The 19,727-nt window shown below is 42.0% G+C and overlaps 1 protein-coding gene across 14 annotated transcripts in view; it reads right to left on the minus strand.

The window, feature by feature from the left end:
* Positions 1–14,464: 14,464 nt before the first annotated feature.
* Znf438 (zinc finger protein 438) overlaps positions 14,465–19,727 on the minus strand; it is a 176,962-nt gene continuing 171,699 nt past the window's right edge. For all 14 annotated transcript variants that reach the window (XM_026402332.2, XM_026402329.2, XM_026402331.2 and 11 more), the window contains 2 exons: positions 17,085–18,912; positions 14,465–15,735 (listed from right to left, as the gene is read on the minus strand). In XM_026402332.2, the coding sequence (XP_026258117.1) occupies positions 15,120–15,735; positions 17,085–18,912 (2,444 nt within the window). In that variant the 3' untranslated portion in view covers positions 14,465–15,119. The remainder of the gene's footprint in view (positions 15,736–17,084; positions 18,913–19,727) is intronic.

The raw sequence follows: 19,727 nt of genomic DNA on the forward strand, positions 1-19,727 counted from the left end.
GAGGAGGATAGTAGCTGGGTTGCAGGCTAGGCAACATGGAGACAGACCTTACGAGTAGCTAATAGTGATTTTCTGGGTACTGGGCACACATCAGCTCAGATAGTTCTTTAAATGATCAACAAAAGGAGCAAAGGGCTTCTTTGAAGCTTTGACAAATGACCCTTGAGGGAGATGGATCTAACCATAAGAGACTCTACACATATCACTCTGATCTGTATCAGAGAACTGCTATCATCCTAGCAGACAACATCTCTAGTTTGGGTGCTAAAATGTGCCAGGTGCTTTTAATGGGCTCTGTTTTCCAGGCATGGACCATGGAGTAGCACTTAGCTAATTAGTTGCAAGGTCTCTCAGAAAATTTCAGTTTCTGCTGAGGAGGTATGCATACCTGAGGGGAAATGGCACACCCTGGAGATCACAGGGCAACTGCCAATCACATACTGCAATAGGGACAATATGGGCTGCTCCCTTGATCAACAAATGTGGAGCAGTGGTACCGACTAGGTGGCTCAGGGGAGAAACAGGCAAAAACAGCCCCAAGAAAATGGCACTGTCACTCATTGTCCTGGGCTTTGGCTCCATCCCTCTCAAATGTCCACCAAAAATAAAAATAATAAACAAGAAAAAAATCTTGGTGGTACATACCTGTAATCCCAGTGGCTTGGGAGGCTGAGACAGGAGCTTTGATCATGAGTTCAAAGCCAGCCTCAGCAACTTAGTGAGTCCCTGTCTCAAAATAAAATATAAAACGGGCTGGGAATGTGGTTCAGTGGTTAATTACTCCTAGTTCAGTTCCAGGTACCGAAATAAATAAATAAACAAGCAAAAATCTGCTAGTGCATGTAACTGCTAAACAGGAGCCATCTTTATAATGTAATTAAGAAAATTCTGGAGCCTGTTTCATTTAAAGACTCTAGTGAAATCTGCGATATCAGCAAAACATCTGGTCTGATGTTCGATATGAAGGGGCCCAGAAAGAAGAGAGAAAAATCCACTCTGGAAAAGCATTTGAGATCTGTGCTTAAAATTTCATAAGGGAGAACTCCCCCTGCCCCAAAGGGTCTTCTTTGGTAATATCTATGAAATGACCTAGTGGTGTATTTCCACCAGGTTTCACCTTCAGTATTAAAAACACTACCATTCCTATCTGAAATGTCTTTTGTAATTGTGTAATTACACACCTCATTTATCCAATTGTTAAGCCAAGAGACTGATTAAATATTAACAACTGCTTGGTTCTCATGGTGTCATTAGCTGGAACACAACCCTGTAATCTCAGGTAACACACGATGGTAATTATCCTGCGTATTCACACTTAGCTGAAAACCCGGAGCAGTCAATCCCGATAAGACTGCCCAGTAGAAAATGCATTGCCTTTAAATCCTGTTTTATCTCCTCCGTCTGGAGCAAGGTGCACTTTGGACCAGCTCAGGGTTTTTAAGAATAAACCTGTGGTTGCTGGGTAATGGCTGGGGAAGTGAGGCTGGGCTGGCATAAAAAACAACTCAATTCCCACACATGCAGCCCTCTCCAGTCATAAATCCCACGGGGCTTTGGAAGTTATAATGGGATTTTTTTTCCTGAAGAACCAAGATGGAGAATCCAGTGTAGGTCAAGCATCCCTCATTTTAGAAAACAGTGCTGAGTCCAGCAGAGTTGCCTCTGTTATTTCTCCTGGGCTAGGCAGCGGCAAGGAGGGTGGTGTCCACAGGCCCAGCAGCCTCTGGTTCTGTTCATAGGGGCTGCTGCCTGATCTTGCCCCCCAGCACTAGTCTGATGAACTGGACTTTTCCTTTCAGGCCACCGTAGAGCTCTCCCATCCCAGGGACCCTCATCCCTTCCACCCAGGTTTCTCTTTCACCTCCTCTGATGCCTTCCTCCACCTGCTCTTGGTAGTCTGGATGCTTTAATCTGTTCCTGTTGGTGCATTCAGGCCTCAAGGCCTTGGCCCAGTTGTTCCTCTTCTTGGGGCACATTGCCTGTGGCTGGCAAATGTTGAGCAGATTGAAGCTGGTTTAAAAAGAGCCTCAGGTCTTAGGGCAGCCTGAATTCTCCAGGCTGAGAGAGGCCTGAGCCACTCCATGTTTTGAGATGCTCTAATCTGGAAACACTGAGCCAGAGCATGACCAAAGTGCTTCCATGTACCTGGGGCAGCTCAGTGGGAGCTGGCTTCCCTCATTTCCCAACCCCATCCCTGAACATGTGCCCTCTTGATTGAATGGGTAATGGATCATCTGTCTGTCTCCTGTCCCATCTTTTCGATGGTACTGCAATCTCTGTTCAAATATCTGATCACGAGGAGATGTGGCTGGGGCTGATGAACACTTAGAAAAGTTCCTACATCATAGCTCAGATATTGTGTGAGGACAGCTCAACTTGTCCAGACCCCAGAATGGCCAGCACCCGGAGGTGCTCTGAGCTCCACAGACAGCACTTTCCTTCTGGCTCAGGTGTGTTGCTGGTGCACATCTGGAAGACTTTTTTTTTTTTTTTAACATTTATTTATTTATTTATTTATTAGTTTTCGGCGGACACAACATCTTTTGTTTTTTTTTTTGTATGTGGTGCTGAGGATCGAACCCGGGCCGCACGCATGCCAGGCCAGCGCACTACCGCTTGAGCCACATCCCCAGCCCTGGAAGACTGTTACCACAAGAAACTTCATGACATCAAGGTAAGGCCCCTTTAATAAACACAAAGGATGTGCTGCAATGCTCTGCTTGGCTACTGATGAGACAGCATGAACGAGAAAGAATTAGCTAATCATCGCTCCAATCACATTAATAAAAAATTCCCCACTATTTGCTGAACTTTGGGAAATACCTAAGTTGATATGAGGAGCAAAAGGAGAGAAGAGAAGGAGTAGAGCATGCAGATTTGCGACTGGTAAACAAACCTCCTAGCAGGGTGGAGGGCCTGGATGTCAGAAAACCAGTGCGGGGAATGGAGGCTCCTGGAGACCTCATTACAATGGCTCTGACACCACAAACCTGTGTCTGATTGCTTTGTAAATGAAGGATGATAAAAGATGTTGGCCTCTGTATTACATGTCAAAAAGCTCCTATTTTAGGTTGAAAAGGAAAATGAAAAAAAATAAAATCTCCTTAGTAAAAACCACATCTGTGCAGCAAATTTGGGGTTTGCATTTATTGCTCTGCAGGGAAGAGCTGTTTAAATCCTCCAAAGCAAACAGACTGGCACCAAGCCTCCTGGGAAGAACAGGCAGTTTTCTTTTGACAACTCATTTGCTAGATCCTAATTATACTGTAGGTTTGGGTTGTTGTCATTGTTTGCTTATTTAATACCAAAGTCAGGGGAAAAGTCGGAAGAAGCAGAATTACACAACATTCAACTCTCCTGAGATAAAAAACTCAGGACATTCTAGTTGTTTGTGTGCGCCACCTGGGGAATCGTTAAAACTACCTTTAAAAATTAGGAGCCTCAATCAATGGCTCCTGCTTGCTAATTTCTGATTCGACAGCTTATTTAGAATTTGCTTTTACGTTTAATCACCTCAAAGGCAAATTTGGGTGGAAGATTTTTTCCCCTTCTGATTAAGAATCCAGAGATTTCATTTCTCCACTCCACAGCTTTTTAGCTTTCTGACCATCAGATTATCAAACTCATTCCAGGAGGCAGGGCTTACAGCCCAGATGTAGGCTGCCCTGGTGCTGAGTAAGCCTGGTACCCCAGAGCCACCCAACCCAGCCCCTTCCTCTGTGGATTTATCATGTTCCTTCCTGTACCTAGAGAATGTTTTCTGCAGCTGGCAGCAGGCATGCCGTGCCCAGAGGCACTGAGCCCTGGAGACCTGACGAGCCTGCTTGATCTCTGCCTGAAAAATGTGGCTCATCTTTCTCGCTGCAGTAGGGGAAAACGGCCGAGTTTAATTGGTTCTGACTTCAGCATTCAGATCATCATTTTCCCTGGAGGTGTGCATCCCAGGAAACAATATTACCAAAGCCGGGTCCTTTCTAAAAGGCAGAAATTAATCAAGTTCCATGATCATTTGTAATGGGAAAAGAGAAGGGAGCATTCGAACATTTAATTACAATATTTTGTAATTGTTAAATCACCAGTGACATTACAAAATGCTCTCAGTGAGCAGAAACATGATGTATTTCCATGTGAGAAGGCAGACATGCCTAACAGAAAGGAAGGAATCGTAGGCACCTCTTCTCCTCCTTTATCTTCCCCCAAAGAGACCAACCAATTCAAATAGATAATTTGACTAGATTGTTTTTAATTACATTGCAAACATATTTTAAAAATCTGGGATAAAGGTGAACACAAGTCAGCTGGTAATAAAAATGCACGCTCCAATTCTTGGATGACAGATGAAATGAATTTACTATATTATTGCTCTGTGGAAAGCAGGAATATTTGAAATGGCAAACAACTGGATTCAATTAGCACACTTGTTCAAAATGGCTTGGGGAAATGCTGGGCAAGGAACTCAATTTACCCATCCATTGTGGGACTAGGGAAACCATCCTGGTTCACGTCGGAACCACTTTTGTGGAAGAACAATGTGAAACCGGTTCCTGCAATTTTCCATCCAGCCATATCTGGCAAGCAGAGCCACTGAGAGATTCAGCTGCTAATGTTCTCAATCCCTCACCTTACATAAGTGCTTAATTCATCAGAAAGATATAAAAGTGGAGAAAATACATTCAGTGTTGAAAGATGGGCTACTAACCCCACTGCTTTCAAATGCAGGTAAATCCCAAGGGTAAAATTTCAATTCCAAATTTCCCCCCCACTAATAAATCACAGTCAGCAATTGTCAGTAGGGCCTGTGCACTGCTTCTCACTTGAAGGGTTAGTCCCTGTGGGACACCTGGCCTGGGCTCACTTTTGGAGTTGGTGATGGTTTTGACTTTGGAGAAGGGAATATCTGTTTGCCTTTGCCGTGGTGTTCAAGGGATGTGTTTCAGTCCCTTAGCATGGCTGTGACTTAGAAAGCCCTGGAAACACATAAGTAGTGTGGTTCACACATTTAATTGCTTTGACAGGTTTGGTAGGAAGAGCAGGAAACTGACCTGAGCAGGGACTGCATGGTCACCAGAGCTACACTCCGATGCCTTTCTTTGTTTAAGGAGTTGGTAATCATGTTTTGTGAAGGAGACAGTACAGCTTGGCTTTGCAGGTTGAGAAAATTTTGCTTAGGAAATCAAAACCCTTAGTGGGTTTCCTCAACTTTGACAGTGGGAAGATTCCAACAAAGACATTTGGTGGTGGCATTATGCCTGCATTTAATTCATGAGAAGTGAACTATGTCTACTTCGAGAGTAAGGGCATGGGCACCACATTTACATAACTTGGGTTAGGCCTTAGTCTCATCTTATGCAAAGGAACATGATCAGTGTGTTGGTCAGTTTTTAATCACTGTGACCAGAATACCTGACAAGAACAACTTAGAGGGGTAAAGTTTATTTTGACTTATGGTTTCAGAGGTTCAGTCCATGGTTGGCAGACTCCATTTGCCTGAGATGAGGCAAAAACATCGTGGCAGAAGGGAGGGGCTGAAGGAAGCTGGTCAGTTCATGGTAGCCAGGAAGCAGACAGAGAGTCAAGGGAGCCAGGACAAATATAATCTCCAAGGGCATGCCCCCACTGACTGACCTCCTCCAGCTACATTGTACCTTCCTGCAGCTACAGTGTACCGGCTATGGTTACCACACAATAATCTATTTGAATTATTAATCCAACAAATGGGTTAGGGTACAGCTCTCATAATCTAATCATTTCCCTCTGAAATGATTTAGAGGTACATCTAATCTCATGCTACATTGCCTAACATGAGCTTTGGGGAAGGGGGCACTTCATATTCAAACCATAACACTCAGACAATAAGTAAGGGACTGGAGAGATGAATCTGCTATTCCCTGACCGTGAGGTCCTTCTGCCTTTTCTTCTGGGGATGTGTACATTCAATGTTTTCATTTTTAAAATGTATTCCTCAGCCTTGCTATGTTGCCCAGGCTGGTCTGGAACTCCTGGGCTCACGTGATCCTCCTGTCTTACCATCCTGAGTAGCTGGGACTACAAGTACATATCAGTGCCCAGCTTAGACTCCTCTCAATGAAAAATGTTGTAGCTTTCTGTTTGAGCATGTTCTTAGAGATGCTCCTAGGCACTTTGCCTACATCCTCACTATCAGGAGGTAGGGTAGGGGTTACTCTAGGGAACAAGAGCAGGACTGAAAGAAAAACTGGCACTGTCTGGAGGGGATAGTCCTAGGATGGAGCTGCAGATGCACAGAGCTTGAAAGCTGCCAGGGAGCAATGAGTTCCATCCAGCTCACAGAGCCTTCCCACTGGGCTCCCATGGAGTCGGATTGAAGTTTGCGAAGAAAGAGGGTAAACAAGGAATAAAAGATCATTGTAAGAAATTGAGGGCTCCAAGTTTGGGGCCTAATAAAAAACTGTCCCTGTGGGAAGGGGAGGGTTTAGCTCCATGTGGTTGGAATGGAGAACAGCTAGGGCCTCCCAGGGCCTTAGGCCTACTATGGCATTGCTTAATCATTAGAGAGGGCATAAGAGTAGGGGAGAAAGAAGGTCAGATCCAGGGTTGAACCTCTGCTGGAGAAATGACTGGGTGTACATGATCAGGAGGCGTGGCCTGTAAAACCACAGTTACATGATAAATACTGGTTTAAAGGTGGGAAATAAGAGGAGTATGGGGAGGGGGAAAGATGTTCAGTGTGATTCAGAATCAATGGACTTTTTAGTTGATAGTTGTCTTCTGTCTTATTTTCATTGTCTTCTAGAAGAATTGTTTGCGTAAGATATTTTCCCAAAGATGTTGATGAATCTGATGGAAAGTATTGGGATGATTTAAGAGGTTGCTGCTGACTGTATGGGCAATGATGTCAGATTACACTTAATAGGGAATTGGCAGGCATTAGCTAATGATTGGATGTGATTCAGGCTGCAGAGATCCAGTGTGAAAGGTTCGATTCAAACTTCACAATGTGGCAGAGCCTGCGCACTTTACATAAGACTAGTGTGATTCTTGCAAATCATACCTCACAGTCACAATGAGGAGAGAAAGAGAAAGGGGGTAGGGAAGGAGAGACAGAGAGAGAGAGAGAGAGAGAGAGAGAGAGAGAGAGAGAGAGAGAGAGAGAGAGAGAACATGCCCAATCAGCCTGTTTTCCAGGAATATGCTCAAAAAGTATTGGAACTGGCTCTTTCACCTACTCCTCTATCAGTTTTGCTGCAGATTGAAATTCAGTGGTCTCTTTGCTAAGGTAAGACTATTAATACTGGAGTGTACTTAGAATCTTGCCAAACACATTTTAAATTCCTTGTAATACCAAAGGCCTTGTGCTATTTCTGAGTTATCTGTAACCTTCAAAGCCTGCAGCCTGATGTATTCCCTTTATTCCCAGTAGAAAACAAATCTTGGGTTGTAACCCCATGATTTGCTATCTATTCTCTCAACTCTACCAAATCACTCAATTTTTGGGCACTGGGTTTTCTCTTCTGGGACTGTCAACAAGGAGGCCAATTAGTGTCCATTATAGCAAAGGATTTTGTGATGTGGAAATTTCCCCAATTGAAACTGGACTGAAATCCCCAATTAATCCCACGGGACCTAGAAAACCATTCGAGTTTTTTTTGTGATAATTGTATAAGCTTGCCCTCTTCAACAATGAAGTGCTCATACTTACAACAATTATTATTACCATAATTATTATTTCCCATATAAGACAAGAACATGTTTGAGTTAGTCTTTTAGCATACCAATGAAAATCAAAGCAAAATGAAAACATCCAATTGTTAGTTAATACCTGCCAATTTCCTTCTCCCCCAGGGCCTTCCATTATCATTGCAAAAGCCAAATTTTATTCTCCAGTCTGTGCAAATGGAAAAATACAGCTTAGGGCAGCAACTTCCAGGTAAAACCATTGGCCTAGAAGACTAGAAGGCTCGAAGGCTCAACCAGATCAGTGCTGCTCTGTGCCAGGCTGGGTTCAGGAGGCTGGTGACCCCCAACAGGGCAAACTGGGCATGTGGTTCTCCACCTGAGCATGAGACCTCCAAGCTGTGTTGATTTGGGAAGGTCCTGGAGGACCTGGGAGTTGGTCCATAAATACCTATTTGGCAACTTGGGAGAGACTTAAACTGCTATAAAAAGGGAAACCAGACCTCTTTTTTTTTAAGCCAACATACTAAAACTGAAAAGAGGGACCTCTGAGGAATATACACAGAAGTATGTGAATTAACTAGGTGTTACCTTGGAATAGTTGGGGCCAAGTAACAGATAGGTGAAAAGTAGAATTTTCTTTTTACAAGGTGCTGAGCATCTCCTAGACAAGGAGGCAGAAAGAAGCATTTGGATACCTCAACAAAAGAGAAAAGATGGAAAGATAGAGGTCACTTTGAAGTTCAAGAGGTGTCTTTTTTGACCATGTTCTGTTTGTGACCTACGCCTGGCAAGTAGCAGAATGCTCGGAGGGAAGGTAAGGCCAGGAAGAGGAGAAGGAAGGGACCATACTCTTTGACTTGGAGAAACTCATCAGAGGTGTATTTCTCAGCAAAGAAGGGTTGAAAGAGGATGGGTGGAGGGAATGGAAAAGCCACTGGCTACATTACTGCCAGAATTTGCATCCTCTCCAGAGGACTTGATTTCTGCCATATCATTTTGCTTGAATGAAGGTAAGAAATGTCAGACAATTTCAAACCCAACCCAAATGCAGAGCTGGCAACTCTTATCAAGTATAGCTAAAGAAGAGTTTCACTTGATCCCTAAATGATGATCTCGAGGATATACAAGGGGGCACTGGAGGGCTACCCAGGCCATTACTGGAATGGCTATTGGTCAAAAGATGCCTGAAATTCTCAGCATTGGTTATCCCTTGAATTGAGGCCACCCTTAAAAAGGTCTATAACATGCAAATTTGTGGACTAGTCACTCATCCAGCCCCTGATAGCAGAGAACTGAGGGACTGGGCAGCAGCACAGAAAGGCCTTAATGAGGGGCCAGAAAGTCAAAAGTCCACAGCTCTTTATTTTGAATGGTATTTGCTCATTAGTGGGACGTGAAATCAATCAGTAGCCAGCTTTTAAAAGATCAGTTAGAGGCTGGGCGCAGTGGCACATGCCCGTAATCTTGGTGAGTCAAGAGGCTGAGGAGGAGGATCTCAAGTTAAAAGCCAGCCACAGCAACTTAGTGAGACCCTATCTCTAAATAAAATATAAAAAAGGGGTTGGGGATGTGACTCAGTTCATTTGGGATGTGAAACCAGTTAAGTGCCCCCAGGGTTCAATCGCCAGTACCCGCCCCCTCCAAAAAAAAAAAAAAATCAGAGCAGCACATGTAAAGTAATGTGTATTATTATGGACACAGTATTATTTTTATGAAATTGAACTTTTGTCTCACTTGAGTGTATCTGTGTGTGTGCTGGGTTGAAAACGTGTCTTTCTTGTTGAGGATCATTGTCTTTTCAGGACTGTGAGGCAGCAGGGGCTGAGGGTTAGGTAAGATGCACAGGGGCACTAAAGCCAGGGGTGGGGGGAAGACAGATTTTCCTTCTTTAACAGTTTTGCTGAGGCCTTTCCTACTGATAACTGCATAGCTACCCCTTAATATGGTAAAATTGTTTTTTTTAACTGAAAAAATAAAATGCAGCAAAAAACATTGAGTACAAAAGAACCCTTTCCCAAATGAAGTCGCTTTCCATAAATTCTCTATGCAAATTCAAGCACACCTATATCTCTTTTTGCCTCTTTTTTTCCTTCTTCTTCAAAAGCAGATGGAAGCACACTGTACACTGTTCAGCACCTTGCTTTCTTCACATAATACACACTTCAGCGCATAAAGTGCTACTTGAGTCTTTTGTACTACTGCATAGTAGTCCATTATGGAGGACTCTAAATATTTTTGACCAGCTTTGATAACAGCTGTGTGTAGCCTTTCACTTATTATAAACAATCCTGCAGTGAACATCTTCCCTCATCTACCTATCTATGCACGTATGCAGTAATTATCCACAGGGCAAATCCCTAGAAGAGGAGGTCTGAACATTTTTGGCATTATGATAGACACTGTCCAATTTGTCTCTATTGAGGGTGGACCAAAATATTAATGACCTTTTGCTGCTTGGTTTTTCCTACCCTTATAGTGCCCCATGGAACCTTCCATCACTAAAAGCAACTCAGACCACGTCTTGAAACAGGACTCCTGTCCTCTTGTTTCTTCCTTTCCTCTTTTTACTTCAGGAAAGAATAATTAAGTCTATTTATTTATTTTAATTTGTAGAATAAATAAGTCTTTTGAGAGACAGTCTTCTTGGAGGTTTTAGGATAACGTTTCTTGGGTAATCATTGTCAAAAAGGCTTGGTTCAGTGAATGTCCTATGAAGAATTCAACTGTGCTTTAATACAGATTTGAGTGGGAAAAGGGGGTGTGCTAGTTTTCTAAGAATGTACCCTTAAATATTACTATTTACCCAGAGCTTTGGGAGGGTTATGCAGTTTGTGTGATTGAGTCACCTGGATCTCTTCCATGGCTAAGTTTCTGTAGTAAGATACATATTACAACTCAGATAGTAACCAGATCGTTTTCATTGCTGTCTCTACAAATACCTATAGAAGACATAGTGTCTTTCCTTGTAACTCTAAGGTATAGACTGGTTAATTAATGAAAGAAGGGGAAATCTTTTGAGTAGTACTTAGTGGGTATTTGGCTTATTAAACATGACCTATTATTTTTGAAACGTGCTACAAAAAGGCAAGAGTTACCATCCTATTACAAATGAATTCTTTACTGTTAACTGGGGGTGGGATAATTTTGAAGATGGGAGCAAATTTAATTAAGAAAAAGGCCACCTGTTTAGCTTCATATTATCAAAATTAGAACAAGTAATCTTTATATCACTTCTGTCACGTTTGGCTTTCTTCAATGGAGAGCATTTTTCCTAGGATTAAGCAACACATTGAAATATTTTCACACTTCATAGTATGAAAAATGTGATGGATTTCCAAGCCAACGTCTGCATACTAAACACAAATTTAAAATATGCCTGAGAAATGGTGGTTATAATTTTATTATGGAGATAACCACGATTATGGCCAAATAGGAAATAGAATGAACACTTCACCTGCAGAAGCAACATTCCTGAAGAGGTATATATGGTTAAAATATACACCAGATTATATGCTGATTGTCCAAGGGTCAGTAAAAAAAAAAAAACATATTTAAGTTAAAAATCTGTTCTGCTAAATCCCAGTTCATCCTTACTAGGACACTTTTTCTCAGGAGCTCAGTAGAAAGGGGAGACTCTATAAAATGTGTACCTAACAAAGCATGTCAGCAACTTGAATGGAGTAAACCAGGACAGATCTGAGAATTCTAATAAATAAATGAAGTTGAGCATTTATTGCCAACAATCATGTCACTGGGGCCACAGAAAACTGGAGCTGCACAGCTGGGGAAGGGAGGAGTCTGTAGCCAGAGAAGGCAATGGAACGCACCCAGGTTTGATTATTTATGGTGTGCTGATGAAGAGAGAGCTTTCCATATGAGGTGCAGCTTAACAGAGGAACAGTCAAGCTGAACTAGGAAGAGGTCCAGCAAGAGAGAAAGAGAGAGCAACAAAAGGGGACATGAATAAAAATGACAGGTAATAAAACAATACAAATCTAAAATGCTGTAACTTTCAGAAATAATTTTGGGCCAAAAGAAAAGAAAAAAAATCTGGTTTTGCTGGCTTTGAGCCAATTTTCCAAGAAGCAAAAGACATTAAGCAAAATGAATGTGCTGAGTTGAAGACCAAATTTTCCTTGATATGTTCCTAGCTTACAAGTTTGGTTGCTTCTAATGCTGATTTATATGTAAAAAGCAAAGTATTTATCTGATGTTGATGCACTTAATCCTCTTCCCCCAACAACTATCTATTATTCCATAGGAGGTACTGGACCCTCTAGGGTCTATGGTAAACAAAGGCACAGTCCCTGCCCTCAAGAGGCTTATTATGGTCTAGCATGGGAAGCAGAACAAGCCCACTGCCAGTTTCTGGATGGGGTGGGGAGAACTATGACAACAGTTAAATCAGGGGCCAGGAGAGGGCAGAGAGCAAGCCACAGGAAGGAGGTGCCATCCTGGCTGAGACCTGAGAAATGTGAGCCCCCAAATAAGAGTCTGAAAAGAGATCACTTAGTGAATTCTGCTTTCTATACTGATTAAATAGACATTTACCAAACCTCCATGCAATCCAAGCTAGTTTTATTAGTTATTTAAAAATTAAAATTTAAGCTGGGCATGGTAGTGCACGCCTGCAATCCCAGAGGCTTGGGAGGATGGTGAGTTCAAAGCCAGCCTCAGCAAAAGTGAGGCGCTAAGCAACTCAGTGCGACCCTGTCTCTAAATCAAATACAAAATAGGGCTGGGGATGTGGCTCAGTGGTTAAGTGCCCCTGAGTTCAATCCCCAGTATCTGCCCTCTCCCACAAATTAAAATGTCCTTTTTATGTAATGAATCAAAATTCTGTGGTTCTCAGTAGAGTTTTCATCCCTGAAATCTCTAGGTCTACCTGAGCTGTTTTATCTTATATAACATATCTTTTCTTTCAAATCTGGCCAAAAGTGTAATAAATACCAGCCACCTGTTACTATGTAACCCAAACTTGCCAAGTGTCTTGGATTCTCCAAACAATGCCTTGAGGTAGGACTATTACTGGCATTTTACAGCAGAGGGAATGGGGCCTCAGAAAGGGACACCCTCAGAGAGGTTACAGGGTAAGTGTTGGAGAGCTTTATTCTATACTGCATGACCTTTAGGTTAAGTGTACAGGTTAGACTGCTCCAATAACACTTCTACACCTTAGGGAGGCCCTGAACCGTTTCCAAAATTACTTTAGCAAAATCCCTCCCTCGTCTTCCTACCTCCTCAGTAATAGCCCCTCTTCCCACCATTCTGAGGAAGAACTGCTTTAAGGGCCAGAAACTCCTTACTTTGGATAGCATTGTGGCTGTTCGAGCTGTAATGCAGAGTGTTTCCAGAGGCTAACAATTGTAACAAACACTGTATTCTGAACGAACCCATGAACACAGGCATTGAGCGGCATCTGGACTCCAAGTTCTCTTCTCTCATTTCAAAATGAGTTTTCTTAAAAAATGAATGTTGACTTCTCCAGTCTTTCTTGCCTATTTCCCTGTCCCCTGTGGACCAGTGACAGATGACTTGCCTAAATTCAGTTAGGCCTCTAGGGCCACTGCTCTGAAATGTGTTCTAGAAGGGGATCCTGCCAGAGACCTTCATCCTGAACCAATCATATCTTCTGTCTACCTTTGTTCTTTGTCCCATTCACACCTCCTTGTTTCCTTCCAGAGATTATCTACACTCTCGATCCGGGAATATGTGGTTAAATGCAGGCCATAGGTAGGTGTCTCCATGACTAAGGGGATATTAGACATCTCATTACTGGCTGGGTGATGCGATCTTGGCCTCCATACATATCCACACTCACTATTCTGCCCCTGACCAACTGGTATTTCTGAAATGCTACTTAGTATCTTAGGACTGAGCAGTCTGCAAATTATTTCATAATTTGAATTTAGGTTCAAGTAATATTGTTGGGTAGATCTCATTTTGTAATGTCTTCAATCTTCCATGAAATAAACTGGCAACTGTACTGAGTGGTACAGCTACTTCATTATTATTAACTCATTAATATTAACTCATTATTACTCATTATTCTAAATCTATAAAATAGTGTAGGTCTGATATTATCTCTTTGAAAATGGGTAGAATCTGATCAATCAATAAACCATGGCAATATCCTCCAGAGAATTCCAAACTTAACACTCTTTTTCTTAAATTTACAAAACTATTTGCTAACAAGGCAGGGATGGAGTTTTCTCTTTTTACACTATTTTAGCCACATGGTGCCTATGACCACTTTCTTTTAGAACTAGACATTTAAAAAGATGACTTAAGACCCACTAGCTTATCAGAATTTAGTGCTTCCTCTGTTGGGTAACTTCCTGTATCACAGAAAAATGTTATGACCATGCCTGGGCCAACCTTCGGCAAACAGGGCTAACCACACGCGCAGTACTTTCATGCAAAACCGGCGATTCTAGTGGGATGAATGCTCTGACTCTCCCGTCTCAGAAAATGATTTTGCAACCAGGATGGCCAGAAACTTCAAATGGCAACTTTTCTGATTCAAGGTAATTTCCCAGGAATTAAAGAGGCAATCATTTACTCTTGACTTTCAAAGAGACTCCAGGCTTGAAAGGTACAGTTGTATCTAAAATTGATCAGCTAGCAACAACCCTCTGAAGTTACCTGGGAGTGAGAGAGCAGTTGAGATACCTACACATCTGGACTGAACCATCTAGTTCACTTTCCATGTTGTAAATTTTCTGGCCCCAAAGACTATTTGAAAACAACTTTTACCAAGAAAGTGGATTTCTTTATTAGCTGAAATGCTAAAAATTCTTTATTATTTTGATATGGAACATTATAGCTGTGAGACTTGCCAAGTTATCTTCAAGGCAATATGCATTTAAGAAAATAGTAAAATCACACAAAAAATTAAGTGTTAAAAACATATACTTCAAATGATGGTAGAAGACAACCTTATGAAAAGACTGCTTGGCAGCATATTCAAATACACCAGGGAATTTAATAAATATCAACCTTTACCAACTAATTTGATACCATGGTTTGAAATGAAATAGAATTGCCACATGTAAATTCTTCACATTGTTGGTCTACGTAAGTAGAAAATATCTGAAAAAAAGGACACATAAACACACACTCACACGCACACATTTTTACTGAAAGTTATTTGAAGAACAACCTATAATCCTCTACATTTCAATCTCCAAATTTTGATCTTTTAATTTATTCTGAAATAAAGTCTAAGATAATAAAGCCAGTACATAGAATTTTAAAATCAGACTGCATATGGTTAGAAAAATATGCATCCAGGGCATATATTTATTTCATAAGAAAATAAAACTATGTACAAAAATTACTTTTGTTCATTAATGTTAATTCTAATTTGTTTGATTCATAAAATTAAGTACCACCATAAAACACAAAGCTTTGATAGAAAGGTGCTAGCAAAACTCTCTTTAACCCCAGTTTACCCCAGGGTTTCATTTTTCAGTTTTACTGGAAAGTTCAATCACTCCCTGGTTCGAGAAAGTACTTAAAATAGCCCAGAGTTTGGAAGGGTCCTCACAGTTATGTCTGTGTTCCCAGTGCAGGAAGAGCTCCTCCTTCCTTCCCAGTGTCTGGGCACAAAGGAGGCAGTTAAAGCCTGAATGGGACCAGAGGAGAATGGTGTGGGGGCTGGGACACTCAGGGACCTGAGGTTGTTCCCTTGGCTCATTTGCTCCTGGTAGGCCTCCTTCATTTTCCATGAGTATTTCCACACCATTTTGGTGGTGAAGATAGAGTGGCCTTTTCAATTTAGGAAATGCGCGGAACTCCTCCTCAGAAGAACAAGCCTTTACCTGCCTTCTTCTCTCAGGATGCTGTTTCCAGTCAGGAGCAGCATGTTTAACCAGAGCCTCCTGAGCTCCTTTGGTGCCTGGTAAGATTCCCTCTTGCAGCCTGCCCTGAATTTCCTCTCCATGAACATAAAGCAGATGGAACTTTATTTCAGCAAAAGACTGAGCAGTGATCTGACAACGGCCACATTTGATTTGTAATTTGACTTCACCTGCCTGGTTTAGAAGTAAGTCTTCTTCCAAGCTTGACTTGTTTTCCCTGAAACGGGGGAAAAAGTCTATATAAGATTTCATGGAAAAACACAATTAGAATTTTTCCTTTCAGTTCTAAGCCCTTAGGGATCTAAAACACACCTACAATGAGAAGTACAAAGAATGGGGTAAACACAAAAAACCAAGAAAGCCAGAGCCTGGGAAGGGACTCTAGCAGAGGGCACAGTGAAAGCTAACTGTCACACATTGTTTCTCAGGACACCTGGGTTCATTTAGGAAGTGACTATGCCTTTCTGCTTCTCTTGGGCAAGCCCCTCTTCTTTGCTTCCCACAGGAACAGGGGTACTCAACACGGAATAATCAGGGAGTGTCAAGTCAGGTGTTGCAGAGTTACTTGCTGCAACTGAAGGTAACTGTGCCCCACCACTCAATGTTGCCCTCCCTATCCTTGAGCACAAAAGGCAGTTTGGACATTTTACTCAAACATCAAAATCTGACAACAGGAAAACAAGAAGGTTGGTTTCTTTGTACACTAGTGAAAAGCATGAGAGCAGAAGAGAAACTATACACAGGCAAGGAAGTAGTAGAATAGGCACCCCTTATTTATCGAATATGACAGAGTAAGCCAAAATTGAATAGAAAATATGTTGAGCAAATGAAACAATGAAAAACAAGAGGCAGAGAACTGAAAAAGTGCTGGAAAAAGTTTTCTTTTCATGATGCTGCTAAGAATTAATTCTAGTGAAACTCCTTGTCACCTTGGTGGAAAGAGGATACACATAGCCCTCACTGAGAGCATGTGCCTGGTTCATTGCTGCTCTAAGGTCTGCCTGCCAGGCTTCCAAACTACATAGCTTATTTGTTTATAATGTGAGGAAGCAGTACTTGCAAAAAGGAATGACAGATTAATCTGGCCTGATGGGAAAAATGGGTCATGTTAGGTCTGGGTAACTTAGGGTGTGGCTGATGCAGCAGACCCCTGGAGACCCCATCAAGAGTCACCCTGTGTTATAGGCAGATACTGCTGTTTAGATAGAAATCCTATGCACGTAAATTTGAGGAAGATTATTTGTAAAGACTATCAGGAACTATATATGATAATTTACTACTTCATTTTCAGATGCAAGAATAATTTTCTGAAGCCCAATTGTCCTGAGCACACCTCAAACTAGCATTTCTGCCTTGGCATACACAGGTTAGAGTAATTAAAAATTATGACTGACCAGACACCAAAGAGAAATAAGATCATTCTTTACTGAACTAGGGGGAACACTACCTTATGAAATCTTCATCTGAGAGATGTTTTTATGAAGTCTTTTTTGAATATGAAATCTTCCCCTCTTCCCCAAATCAAAACAGGCTTTTGTGCCATACTTCTACTCCATTGGCACTCACCTCTCCAGGGGTCCCTCCATCGCTTGCATACTAGGATCTCTGTCTCTGTTCTTTGGCATGGCCCCTGGCTGTGGTTCACTGGGGGAGGGCTCAGTGCTGATCACGACCCTATGCACTTCTTTCAGATGGCCAAAATAGACTCGGATGTGACCAAACACTTTTGCACAAAACTCACAACACACAAGTTTCTTCAGACGGTTTTCACTGTGATGAAGTCTCATGTGTGTGCTTAGGCTGCCAGAACGTACATAGGCCTTGCGACAAATCCGACAACTGTATGGCCGTTTGTTGGTGTGTGTATTCATGTGGTCTCGAAGGTGCTGTTTGAACTGAAAGTGGTGGTTACAAACGTGACATCTGTGCCAAGGTTTCTTGATGCCAGAGAATCCATTTCTGAATACAGAGCTGGGCTTAGAGGAAGGGTTGTCATTCTGCTTACAGCTGAGATATTTAGAATTATTTAACAAAGTGTCCTGTCCCAGGCTGCTGGACGTTTGGGATGGTAGCACAGCTGCAGGAGAAGGTAGGGGAGCCAAAGCAGACACAACAATTACAGGTTTAGGCATAATGTTACGGTATTTTTTCAGGACCCCGGGTTTTTGGTCTCTGGATTCTTGGGGATCAGTTTTTGCTCTCTCTTTACTATCTCTACATTTATTAAGAATGCATTTCCTCTTTTTTCCTTGAAATGTCAAAATTTCATCTGGTATCTTTCGTTTTCTTCCTCTTCTCTTTGCTGCCCCACCATTCAATTTTGTTTTGTGGTTGAGATCTAGTTTGGTAACTGGATAAAAGGCACTTTCACAAAGATTCTGCCTTGACACCTGTGGAACAGGTGTCTTACTGGCCATTTTGGTGGCTGCATTAAAGCCTTCCGTGGTGGAGAATCTCTTATCATAGTCTGTCCCATGCCCAGGTAAAGAAAAATCTGCAGTATTGGCATCAGATTCAATTTTGCAAACCTCTGCTGTTTTCATTCTAGAGTAGGGTAAGATTGGCAGCTTACCCCTGGGGACTGAAGAGATCAATTGAACTGTACTGCCTAAAATGGCTGGTGATAAACTGGTTATAGCTTTTGCATGATCAACTTGTTCTTTAAGTTTTTCACTGGCAATAGGAGAAGTTTTACTGGGTATTTTCTTGCTTGTAAAGTTTACTCTCTCTGAAATCTTTGGGAAACTCTGCTTGGCTGAGGGCTCCCCTGATGTAGAGAATATTGGGATGGCAGGAGGGGTCACATCTCCATGGTTGTTGGTCACTGGAGATCTCGAGTCTCCATGGCCACTGCCACTTGTCAGTATAGCTGTGCTGATGCTGGCTGGGGCTTTGTCTAGTGATGGCAGCTGCTTACATGGACTGGGTTTATGTGGAAGTTCAGGCTGGGCAGATGTAGGAGGAGACATCTGAGGACACATCTGGGTTTGGGCAGGAGATTTGCTACAGCCACTCTCAGGAGGGCTCAGGATGGGTTTCTTTCTTGATCCTTTGTTACTTCTTGGGGGTTGATATCGGGGAATAGGCAGTTTAAGATTTTCAGGCATTCTAGGTTTCTGAACTGGTTGAGTTGAGGCAACATGTGGCAAAGCAACAAGAGAAAATGTTCCCTCCTGGCCAGCAACTTGCATCAGAGCATAGTTCTGGGCAGGCATCCCCAGTGGCTTGATGGCGGGCCCCAGATTCCCCTGATCGGAGAGTGATGGTGAATGACATGGCAGCACTTTGGATGTTAGGACTTTGGGCACAATTTTTGGCGCAATGGTCCTAAACTGACTCTTATTCTGCAAACTTTTCCCACTCTGTATTGTTCCAGAAGGGTTGTTTGATTCGCCTGAAATGATAATACAACATGAAAAGTTATTGTAGTGTAACTGTCCTGTTATTGAGAGTTCACATAATCATCTTATTCTACTTAGAACAGATTCCTTGATGCACCTCTTACCCTTCTGATCAAATGCCCATGCCCTTCAAGACCCAACCTGAAGGTGAATTCCTGGCCAGCTTCACCAAGGATTATTATTCTCTTCTATGGTTCCACAGCCCCTACTATAATACAGACTGTTTCCCATAATGATTTCTGTGTTTATGTGTCTCCACCACTAAATATAGAGCTTCTAGAGAGGTGGGATGCTGTCCTCCTCCTTCTATTCTGAAAGTCTATCCTCTTCATTTGCCCAATCTGACCATCTCATAAAACAGAATTAAAAATTTAAAAATCAACTTCAGTTTAAATACCTAGTTAGTGTACTAATGATTCTTCACAAGCCAGGGCAACCCCACCTCTTTTCCTGATATCCTGAGCTGCAAAGTTTCCTCTGGTATATTCTGTTGTATATTTTATTTACTTTATATACATGCCCTGCTTTCCCTATTATCCTTAAGCTTTATGAGGGTAAAGCGTAAATCTTGATTTACCCACTGTCTCTGCGGTATGAAATAAATGTTTCTTATATCAAACTCATTTTTCATTCAATTTCAGGATACACCATTTGACCCACTGGCAGTGTAATTTGTTTTGCACTGTGGATGAATTCCAGACTGAATGCTAGCTTTGTTGTTGTCTCCCCATGTGACTTGTGAATTTCTTCTCACACCTTTCAAACTGTTTATGTGCGCTTTTGCAATTAAATCACCAGTATTAAAAAA

Source organism: Urocitellus parryii, chromosome 9, assembly GCF_045843805.1.
Source record: "Urocitellus parryii isolate mUroPar1 chromosome 9, mUroPar1.hap1, whole genome shotgun sequence".
Classification (NCBI taxonomy): domain Eukaryota; kingdom Metazoa; phylum Chordata; class Mammalia; order Rodentia; family Sciuridae; genus Urocitellus; species Urocitellus parryii.